Here is a 12,437-nt window from a genome sequence, read left to right on the forward strand (position 1 = left end):
ATGTTGACCATGTTTTGATGTTGATCATTGTTGATCATGTTTGAAATTGATCATGTTTGATGTTGATCATGTTTGATGTTGATCATGTTTGATGTTGATCATGTTTGATGTTGATCATACTTAATGTTAATCATGTTTGATGTTGATCATGTTTTGATGTTGATCATGTTTAATGTTGATCATGTTTGATGTTAATCGTGTTTGATGTTGAACATGTTTGATGTTGAACATGTTTGATGTTGAACATGTTTGATGTTGAAAATGTTTGATGCTGATCATGTTTAAGTTGATCATGTTTGATGTTGATCATGTTTGATGTTGATCATGTTTGATGTTGATCATGTTTTGATGCTGGTCATGTTTGATGTTGATCATGTTTGATGTTGAACATGTTTGATGTTGAACATGTTTGATGTTGATCATGTTTGATGTTGATCATGTTTGATGTTGATCATGTTTGATGTTGATCATGTTTGATGTTGATCATGTTTGATGTTGATCATACTTAATATTAATCAAGTTTGATGTTGATCATGTTTTGATGTTGATCATGTTTAATGTTGACCATGTTTGATGTTAATCGTGTTTGATGTTGAACATGTTTGATGTTGAACATGTTTGATGTTGAAAATGTTTGATGCTGATCATGTTTAAGTTGATCATGTTTGATGTTGATCATGTTTTGATGCTGGTCATGTTTGATGTTGATCATGTTTGATGTTGATCATGTTTGATGTTGAACATGTTTGATGTTGAACATGTTTGATGTTGATCATGTTTGATGTTGAACATGTTTGATGTTGAACATGCTTGATGTTGATCAAGTTTGATGTTGATCATGTTTGATATTAATCATGTTTGATATTGATCATGTTTGATGTTGAACATGTTTGATGTTGAACATGTTTGATGTTGATCATGTTTGATGTTGAACATGTTTGATGTTGAACATGCTTGATGTTGAACATGTTTGATGTTGATCATGTTTGATGTTGATCATGTTTGATGTTGATCATGTTTGATGTTGATCATGTTTTGATGCTGGTCATGTTTGATGTTGATCATGTTTGATGTTGAACATGTTTGATGTTGAACATGTTTGATGTTGATCATGTTTGATGTTGATCATGTTTGATGTTGATCATGTTTGATGTTGATCATGTTTGATGTTGATCATGTTTGATGTTGATCATACTTAATGTTAATCAAGTTTGATGTTGATCATGTTTTGATGTTGATCATGTTTAATGTTGACCATGTTTGATGTTAATCGTGTTTGATGTTGAACATGTTTGATGTTGAACATGTTTGATGTTGAAAATGTTTGATGCTGATCATGTTTAAGTTGATCATGTTTGATGTTGATCATGTTTTGATGCTGGTCATGTTTGATGTTGATCATGTTTGATGTTGATCATGTTTGATGTTGAACATGTTTGATGTTGAACATGTTTGATGTTGATCATGTTTGATGTTGAACATGTTTGATGTTGAACATGCTTGATGTTGATCAAGTTTGATGTTGATCATGTTTGATATTAATCATGTTTGATATTGATCATGTTTGATGTTGAACATGTTTGATGTTGAACATGTTTGATGTTGATCATGTTTGATGTTGAACATGTTTGATGTTGAACATGCTTGATGTTGAACATGTTTGATGTTGATCATGTTTGATGTTGATCATGTTTGATGTTGATCATGTTTGATGTTGATCATGTTTGATGTTGATCATACTTAATGTTAATCATGTTTGATGTTGATCATGTTTTGATGTTGATCATGTTTAATGTTGATCATGTTTGATGTTAATCGTGTTTGATGTTGAACATGTTTGATGTTGATCATGTTTGATGTTGATCATGTTTAATGTTGATCATGTTTGATGTTGATCATGTTTGATGTTGATCATGTTTTGATGCTGGTCATGTTTGATGTTGATCGTGTTTGATGTTGAACATGTTTGATGTTGAACATGTTTGATGTTGATCATGTTTGATGTTGATCATGTTTGATGTTGATCATGTTTGATGTTGATCATGTTTGAGGTCAAAAACAAACTTCAAATATTATTTTACTATTAACTTCTGTATCTGATTATTTTAATTTTGTTAATCAATATTTTAACAAATTGTATAATTTAAACAAATCAGACAATTGGGGTAGGTTATTAAAACTAGTTTATCTGAATTTTGACATAATTATTGTCAGTCTTGTAATTGTAATTAGCTCCTAATTAAAAACTTTTGGTTTGAGGCAGACACCAGGCGATTTGCAAATTGAAACAAATATACCCTCAAAATCTTTTTTAAGTATCTCCCTGGTTAAAAAAAATTAGTTTTTTAAAAAAATTCTTTATCTTAAATATAACCATAATTACATCTAAATTTCATCAAAATTTTGTTATTTAATATTTGTATATTATTTTACTTTGTTAATTATAAATAAGGCACAATCAATTTAAAAAAATAGAAAAAGTATGGGTTCTATATGCAGAAGACCACTTCATTACATATGCAGAAAGTTCTTATGCAGTTCCATTATGAATAAAAGATCATACATTAAAAAAATACCTGCAAAAAGCAAATCTCTCGGAAAGTTCTCTAAAATGAGAAAAAGTATTATGTTAAATAATATTAAAACTTTTATTATTAATATTGCTTTATTTATAATAATATTAATATTTTTCTATTTATAATAACAATGCTGTATTTACATATATTTACATTATATTGCTGTATTTATAAACCATTTAAAACCATTGTATTTATGATAATATTGTTGTATTTATATTATTATTAATATTGTTGTTTTTATAATATTATTAATAACATTGTATTCATTATATTAATAATATTGTGGTATTTATATTTATACATTAAAATTATGCACTTTTAATATACAGATGAATACATTCAAACTAGTTCAAATGTATTCACATAAGTTTTTCAAAACATTTGAACTAGTTTTTATTGCAGAGTAGTGGTGATTATATATAGTCAGGTGCTTACCCTGCTCCCTACCATATTTTGTATTCATTTAAAAAATAAAACAAGGTTAAAAAGCACACTTTTAATTTTGCAGGAACAATGATCTTGTATTTTTTTTTAGCATCTCTCAACTTTCACTATTTTTTAACATTATTATGGTTGCTTTTTTTTATTTTAAAACTTTGAAAAAAAAAAGAGAAAACTCGAAATAATAGCTTTTTGCTTCAAAACTTTTTTTTAACATTGATTGTAAAAAATTTTTCTAACATTGATTGTAAAAACTTTTTTCTAACAAAAGATTGTAAAACTTTTTTCTAACATTGATTGTAAAAAATTTTTTTAAATTGATTGTAAAAATTTTTTTTTAACAAAAAATTGTAAAAATTTTTTCTAACATTAATTGAAAAAACTTTTTTTTAACATTGATTGTAAAAACTTTTTTCTAACATTGATTGTAAAAACTTTTTTCTTATATTGACTGTAAAAACTTTTTTTTTAACATTGATTGTAAAAACTTTTTTCTTACATTGACTGTAAAGACTTTTTTTTTAACATTGATTGTAAAAACTTTTTTCTAACATTGATTGTAAAAATTAATTATTTAAAGAAATCACCTGACAAAACTGGAAAATGCTTTTTCAAAGTGTTGGTAGATAAGAGAAGTAAAAGATATTTACCTATCAAAGTAGACATCAATTTCTGCAGAAATTAAACAAAATAAATAAAAAAAAGAAAAGAGCAGTGAAGACTTGATAGATAGACAGTGATGAAACAGTTGTAAAGACCACCATAGTAAAGAGAATTAAAAAAAGCATACTCAGTAGCCATGACTAGTAGCTATGTTGTGGTAAACAGTTATTAGAAATAATTTTTTTTGGATTACTTAATCAGTGCTGATGATTTAGAGTCTAGAAGGAGTTTTCACTTTTACAAAAAGAAACTTAAGGTCTTTCTCCTCTTTTATAGTAATTCTCTTTGCATTGAGAATAGTGGCTATTCAACTCTCCCTGCTTTATCTGCCAAACTTAAGTCTCTCTCTCTAATCATTGTAAGGTTGCATTTTTTTCTCTATTCTACAAATACTATTATGGTCGCCGCTCAAAGGAGCTACCATCTCTAGTTCCGTCAACCAAACTCATTCTCGCTTGAATCATCATTCAGCAAAGTCTCATACTTTTACTGTATCTTTCCCTGCATGCTCTAAAAACTTTTATTTGTCTATTTTTTTTCCCCGCACTTGATCCCTTTGAAACTCTCTCTCACCTTCATGTTTTCTAGACTCATACAATCTACAACTTTTCAAGTCTTTTGTCAACTGTTTCCTTAGTCTTAGATTCCCAACTTAATAGTAGTTGCATGCAGTTTTGTTGGAAGTGAATCAGAATAAAATAATAAAAAAAGTGCAACTCCTGTAAAACAACAAAAAATAGTAAAGATTGGATTAGGAATAGTTTGAAATTTTTCATTAAATTTTATATTTTTTAATTCATTTTTTTATTTATATACATTCAACATTGTATATAAATAAAAAAATGTAATATGACAACAATTAAATGTATTATTTCTTTGATGGATTGAATTAATTACAAAAATTTTTATTTAATTCAAAGACCAAATTTTTTCATTAGAAAAAAATTTGTTTTTGAATTAAATAAAATTTTAGACACTTGAACTACACACTAGACCTGTGTCTAAACTACACATTAGACCTGTGTCTAAAATACACACTAAGCCCATGTCTAAACTACACACTAGATCTGTGTCTAAATTACACACTAGACCTGTGTCTAAAATACACACTAGACACATGTCTAAACTACACACTAGACTGTGTCTAGGCAACCTAGGTATAGTGAAAATAGGCTGTAATAAACTCAAATGTTTTAAAAATAAATCTGATAAAATTTTGTTTCAATAGAGAGCTTATTTGTAGATGGAAAACTTTTATATTTATTATCTTTTAAACTTAAACCTTTAAAAATAGTGAAAAGTTGGAGCAAAAGAAGAACCACATTGTATTTATCTCCATCTCTTGTGACTAGTTTATAAATTTTATTTATTAATGAATTTTAATTGTGTTGAGTATTAGTCTCAAAGATTATAAAAGCAATAAGTTTGGCTGTTTACATCAGTCCCAAATCAGTACCAACATTAGCTCTTGTACCCTAGTTTACTATCTTCCAGACAATTTATAAGTCTTATAGGATTGCAATATTCTTATACTATCCTATAGGACATCTTATAGGATTTGTAAGATTTTATTTGACCTGCAAATCCTATAGGATCATAAGAACACCTGTGATTAACTTTTAATCACAGGAGTTCTTATGATCCTATAGGATTATTATAAAAAAGCGGTTAATTTTTTATAAAAAAATCAACTGTTTATTTTGGCCAATTTCTGTGATACATTTTTTCAAATTTGTTGAAAAGTTGCATGGTATGAACTTGTTTTGCTGTGTTATTTTTTAGAAATATGTATCATGCTGTGTTATTTTTTAGAAATATATCAACATAGACTTTTATTTAATACTAGAATTATGGAACTTTAATTTTGCAGCGATTTCTTTGATGTAAAATTTTATTTATTAAGAATTAAGTTGTTTTTAAAAACTTGTTGTTTGGACATCAAGTATATATGATATATACTATATATGATATATACATCAGTCAGGTCAGGTTATCCTGCTAATGGTAACATGTAACTCAGTACAATCTGCTTCATGTTCTGCTGCCTTGCAGGATACGCCTTTTTAGGCAAAGGCTAGGAGATCCCAGCTCCGACTTAAAACACTCCCTGGTTTGGGGCTCTTGGTTGAGTAAAGGCTTAAGGGATAAACAGATTCTATCTGTTGACCAGCCTCGCACCCCTTCTTCATCTATTAGGCTGGCGCAGATGTATTTTTAATACATTGTTTCCAGTTTAGGATGTTGAATGCTGGATCTTCTTAACTCAATGCATGGGTTTTACTTGTGTCTCTGCTTTTATGACTAGGTAACTCATTCTATTATCTCCTAATGAGGGTACAACTCTATTTAAAAGAAATAAACTCAGTTTTATAGTTCTGAGGCCGGCTGGTGGTCAGGTTTCCCAAACTCTGTGGAAACTCTCAGAGAGGCTGATTCCATCAACAGCTGAAAAATATCAAAGTATTAACTGTGCCATGTTGCGCATGGATGGTGTCCCTGTTTGTAGTTTTGGTGTGCATTGCAGAGGCCACATTTGAAGCCCTTTGTTACGGCTTAGGGTTTATTAACAGTAATGATGCAATTGCTTGGGCTATTAAACAGTGTTCTGAGTACTATCAATGCTTTGAGTCAAGTTCTTCAACAAATTTAAAAATGAATAATGTACCAAAAACTATAAAACACAAAAAACCATCATCATCACCAAGTTCTCTAAACCTATCATTCACTAATATTAGTGGCCTTCCAAGTAACTTTTCTTCTGTTGAGTCTTGCAAAGTGCACCAGACCTACTTGCTCTTTGTGAGACTAATTTGAGATCAGCAGTCTCATCTTGCGACCTTAGTGTTGATGGTTATCTTCCTTTAATTCGTAAAGACTCCAATAATCACATGCTTAGCCTGGGCGTTTATATTCGTAAGAATTCACTCATTTGTCGTGAAATGACAATTTTTGATCATATTGACCAAGCCCTCTCTCTTTTTCAATCAGTCAATATTGTTGTTGTCGGTGACTTTAATGCTCATCACACTAAATGGCTTGGCTCTAGTGTCAGTAATTCTGCAGGCATTAAAGCCCACAACTTTTGCCTTTCTCAATCCTTAACTCAAATAGTCAACTTTCCAACTTGCTTTCCAGACAACCCTAATCATTTACCTTCTCTACTCGACTTATGTCTAGTTTCTGATCCTAGTCAGTGCTCAGTTTCTCCACATTCACTCTTAGGTGCTTCTGATCACAGTTCGATCTCTCTAAAACTAATATCTCATTCTTCTTCATCACCTGAATCCCCCTATTACTGTACCTCTTACAACTACCTTAAAACTGACTGGGATTCTTTCCGTGATTTTCTTCGTGATGGCCCTTGGGTAGAAATCTTTTGTCTTCCTGTTGACAAATGTGCTTCTTACATAACTTCGTGCGTTCAGGCTGGCATAGAATCTTTTATTTCCTTTCGACGATTTCAGGTCAAGCCTCACTCTCCTCCATGGTTTTCCTCACACTGTGCTGCTCCGATTGTCAATCGAAACCGTTACTTCCATATCAGCAAAACAATTCTCCAAAAAACAGATGTCTGTTTATTACTGCTGGAAACCATTGTAAAAAGGTTTTGTCTAACGCCAAAACCGCTATTCTCAGGTCATGAAATCACGTATCTCATCTCAAAAATTAGGCTCTCGTGACTTCTGGAGAATCTTTAATAGTATTAATAATAAGGGCAAATCTGTTACTCCACCTCTCTTGTATGATTCAGACTTCCTCACCTAAAGACAAAGCTGAACTGTTTGCTAAAAACGTTTCATCAATATTATCTCTTGATTCCACTAGTTGCATTCTACCTGATATTGCCAACAAACAGGTTGATCCATTGCTTGACATTCGTATCACTCCAGCTTCTGTATCTAAATTGATTTCCTGCCTAAACCCTTCTACAGCTTGTGGCCCGGACAACATACCTGTTATTGTCTTGCAGAAGTGTTCTCCGGAGCTGTTGTCTATTCTTAAAACTATTCAACAAGTGCTTATCAGAGTCTTGTTTTCCAGCCTGCTGGAAAGTGGAATTTGTTATACCTATCTTCAAAAATTCTGGAGACCAATCTGATTCGCTAACTACCGTCCTATTAGTCTTCTTCCTATCATAAGCAAGGTTTTTGTATCTTTAATTAAGAAACACTTAATTTCTCATCTTGAATCTAATAACTTACTTTCTGACCATCAATATGGATTTCGATCTTCTTGTTCTATTGCTGCTTTGCTAACAGTAATAACCGATAGGTTTTATCATGCATTAGATAAAGGTGGAGTGGTTAAGTTTATCGCTCTTGACATTTCAAAAGCTTTTGATAAAGTTTGGTATGCTGGTCTTCTCCATAAGCTTTCTTCTTATGGTGTATCTGGCAACATCTTTAAGATTATTGAATCCTTCCTTTTCAATCGTAGTATAAAAGTTGTCCTCCATGGATAGCACTCTTCTTCTTATTCTGTAACTTCAGGGGTTCCTCAAGGTTCTATTTTTGGCCCTATACTCTTTTTAATTTACATAAACAATCTTCCAGATATTCTCACATCTAAGGGGGCATTGTTTGCTGATGATACTACCATTTGTTCTTGTCGTGATAAGAAACCAAGACTTTCTGATTGCTTGAGGGGGGCATTTGAGCTTGAAAAGGATCTCACTTCTGCTACAGCATGGGGCTCACAGTGGCTGGTGAACTTCAATACAGATAAAAGTCAATTTTTTTCAGCCAATCATTATCACAATAAGTTAGATCTTCCTATATTTATGAACGGTGATGTACTCGATGAGTCATCTACTTTTCATCTTCTAGGATTAACTTTTACTACCAATCTTTCTTGGAAACCATATATCAAATCAGTTGCAAAATTAGCAACTGCTAAGGTTGCATCTCTTTATCAAGCTCGACACTTTCTTACTTCGGATTCTATTCTCTATCTCTATAAATCTCAAATCTGGCCTTGTATGGAATGTTGTTGCCATATCTGGAGCGGATCTTCTAATAATGCCCTTTCTCTTTTAGACAAGATGCAAAAATGCATTGTAAACATAGTTGGACCTGCTCTTGCAGTCAACCTCCAACCATTATCACATTGCCATAATGTTGCTTCTCTTTCTCTTTTCTACAAATACTATAATGGGCACTGCTCTAAAGAGCTAGCGTCTCTTGTGCCATCTACTAAAATTCATTCTTGTGTTACTCGCCATTCAATTAAGTCTCATCCTTTTTCTGTGACTTTTGCTCCAAAAACGCTTATTCGCCTAGTTTTATTCCTCGTACATTAGTTCTTTGGAATTCGCTTTCTTCATCTTGCTTTCCTGATTCGTATAATTTGCAATCCTTTAAGTCCGTCAATCGTTATCTTGCTCTACAATCTTCATCTTTTTTCTTCCAGTAACTTCCAACTTTAATTAGTGGCTGCTTGCAGCCTTGTTGGAAGTAAAGATGTTTATAAAAAAAAAAAATTTAATCAAAATATGATATATTACATCAAAGAAATGCTGGATTATTTCTCTAATATAGCTTCTCACCTTTAAAAACCTTTTTTCTTACAACATTCCAAATTTCATTGAAAAAAAAAGCCTTAAAACTAAAAACCCAATTAGGTAACTAATTTAAGCTTTAATAATGCAAAAGGCTTGGAAGAGGGGGCAGAATGTATAAGTAATAACAATAATGATGTTAAATATAGATTATATAATTGCATTAAATAGTAATAAAGTTAGCAACTGTAATGTCAGAATATTTACCATTATTTTAATATATTAAAATAATGGTAAATATAGCAAATATTATTTTTTATTTATCAAAAAGTAAAGTACTTTATCTAATTTTTTTCTACTTGTACTTATTGTTTGTTGCACAAAAGCAATCGTAACATCTATACCTTGCTCTATTTCTTCATTTAAGGGTGATGTTGTAACTTTAAAAGTCCATGACATCAACTATGAAGTCAAGCTGTAAGCTAGGGAGTCTGAGAAGGATTGAAGAGCCAAAATAAAAGATCTGGAAAAGTATTCTAGAGATGGTGTTTCTATTGACACCATATTTAAAGATGAGAGTGCTAAGTATTTTTTCATGACATATTTTAGTCTTTTGGATATTATCTATATAAAGCTTTAGTTTTTATATTTTCAGCTAGAGCTACTTTTAATAGATAAACTTATATTTTAAACTACTAATTTTTAGTATTGGTATTTGTTTTCTATAATATTCCTATTAAATGAACAATAATTCCATTAAAAGAGACATTATTTAAATTTAGCTCATTCCTTCTGAAAGTGTCTCTTTTTAGAACAGCAGATTATAACTGAAGACATTTTTTAGAACAGCAGATTATAACTGAAGACATTTTTTGATATTTTTACAGATTGTTGTTATTAATTTGTGTTAATTTATTTAAATTAAAAAATATACAAGATATGTTCAAAGTTGCTATTTATCCAGTAATTGATTTATACTTATTGAAAACATACTATATTTCACTTAACTTGGTAAAAAACATAGCAACAGTTTAATTCTAAGTTTGTTTATGCAGAGTAAGTATGTTGAAATATAATAAGATGATTAATATAAGACATTTTCCATGTTAAAGTATTTAATTCAAGTTTCCACCTGCCTAATTTTGTATTGGCAGATAAATCTGTTCAATAATAGATGGCAAACTGTTTTCCTTTTTTTTTTTTTGCTGTTCTACTTTAAGCTTTAGCATTTTCTTTATATTTCAGCAAAGTTCCAACATACTGGTGCTCCACTTCAATCACCTCATTACTTACGCAAAAAAACAGGTTAGTTTTTATACATCTATTTTATTACTTGTGGCTTGTGCTATTACATCATTTAACTTCTCACCTATCATGGTATGTTTTAAATAATACAAATTTAAATAGTCAATTTCAAATACATTACGATAAGCTATGAGTACCCTATGAAAGGTACTCATAGGATAGGATAAACCCTTGTACAAATACCCTTCATAGGTTTATTCATTGTTATTTTTTTATTTATGAAATTTTGATGTCTAAATAAATGCTCAACTAATGATAAAATGATTTCTCATCATTAAATGATTCAGCTCCACTATGATAATTTAGTGCCTATATAGCTCATATAGGCACTAAATTAGCATAGTGGAGCTGAATCATCAAGCTATTTACACAATCTATAAAGTAGAGACAATTCGTCCACCAAGAACTAAAAGGCCATATGTCCATTTTTTGTGTTTCCGAGAAAAGTTTTAAAATTTAATTTGTAAAGAATTACTGCCATAATGTCCGACTAGTTTTTCTAATTTTTAAAATGTTGTATCATTATTTAGAATAGATGTATTGGACACATACTCCATTGATTGTTGAATATTGATAATAAACAGAAAAAACACAAAATTTGGACATACAGCCTTTTGGTTCTCGGCTGACAAATTGACATTCTGATATATATCTTTACTTCTCATAATTAGGACCACAATTACTGATACAACAATCCAAAATCTCAAAGAGCAACTATCAAAAGTTTTCACTAATTACTCGTGGGCGTGTGTCAGACAATTTCTGAATCAGAGTGGCCTAGATGTGAAGGAAAAATGAAAGTCATGAGTGATGACCTATGCAATTTTGTATTTCAAAAGACCAAAATAAATAAAATCTGCTATACTATTTATTTAGTTTTTAATATGTGAAAAATTTCTTTTATACAGAATGAAATTTCATTTTACTAAGAAAATGTTAATTCAAACTTTAACTTACCTATTATCAGTAATTCAAAAGACAAATAGACATAATTTCCTTCCATTCAAAATAAAGAGATAATTCCGTATGTTATTAGTTTGGTTATTAGATTTATAATATTAATTATAATTATAATTATAAAACTAAATATTATAGTTCCTATATGAATCAAAAATTTACTTACAGCATCCTATAAGAATCCTGTTAGTCAACTTTTCCTGTAGATCTTACCTTATCCTATAAGAATCCCTTAAAATTCTACAAGATCTTTCAAAAGATTCTTGCAGGTCCTGCAGGGACTTGTGCGACTCATCCTATAGGATTCTTGTAGAATCTGTAAGTTCAGTAGTCTAGTGTATTAACAGACTTTTATTTACATTAGCCTCAGTGTAATCAGACTTTAACAAAAAGCAATTGACCTATTTAACTTGTTCAAAAAATGTTCAGTTTTCTAATGTGTATTAACTTTTTACTGTTTAAGTCTTGTAATATCTAGGCATCACCCTTATGGAAATATTCCATGGAATATCATGAGTATTCTGCAGAATGCCATGGAAATCTCATAGAATTCTATGAAAAAACCATAATTTTCCCATGTAAATTGAAATTTTATGGAATTTCCATGGAAATTGAAATCCCATGGAATTTCCTCGGGTGAACCATGGGTTTTTTTTTTCATAGCTCATGTTGCACCATGGGTTTTACAAATACACATTTAAAGATGCTGTCATAACTTACAGAGTTACAATCATTTGTAACTTGAGTAAACAATAATGCATTCTTCTGTTATTCTGTATTTAATAAGATTATAAATTACGTTTTTTATAATGCATTTAATATGATTCAAACTAAACATACAGACATAAACAACTAGACATACTTGCAATAGCTAGAATATGATAAATGCATGCATTTTGTAATGCATCATAAAATGATATTATCAGAGATGTTGGTCTCGAGTCTTAATTCTTGGTCCCGAGATTCATATTTAACTGTCTTGGTCTTGAAGCTTA

The 12,437-nt window shown here is 30.3% G+C and overlaps 1 protein-coding gene across 1 annotated transcript in view; it reads right to left on the minus strand.

Annotated features, from left to right (window-relative positions):
- Positions 1–12,437, minus strand: part of LOC100205569 (extracellular signal-regulated kinase 2) — a 36,070-nt gene that overhangs the window by 15,404 nt on the left and 8,229 nt on the right. The window contains exon 3 of the mRNA XM_065813493.1: positions 2,577–2,606. Coding sequence (XP_065669565.1) covers positions 2,577–2,606 — 30 coding nt within the window. The remainder of the gene's footprint in view (positions 1–2,576; positions 2,607–12,437) is intronic.

This window comes from Hydra vulgaris, chromosome 12, assembly GCF_038396675.1.
Source record: "Hydra vulgaris chromosome 12, alternate assembly HydraT2T_AEP".
In the NCBI taxonomy this organism is placed as follows: Eukaryota; Metazoa; Cnidaria; class Hydrozoa; order Anthoathecata; family Hydridae; genus Hydra; species Hydra vulgaris.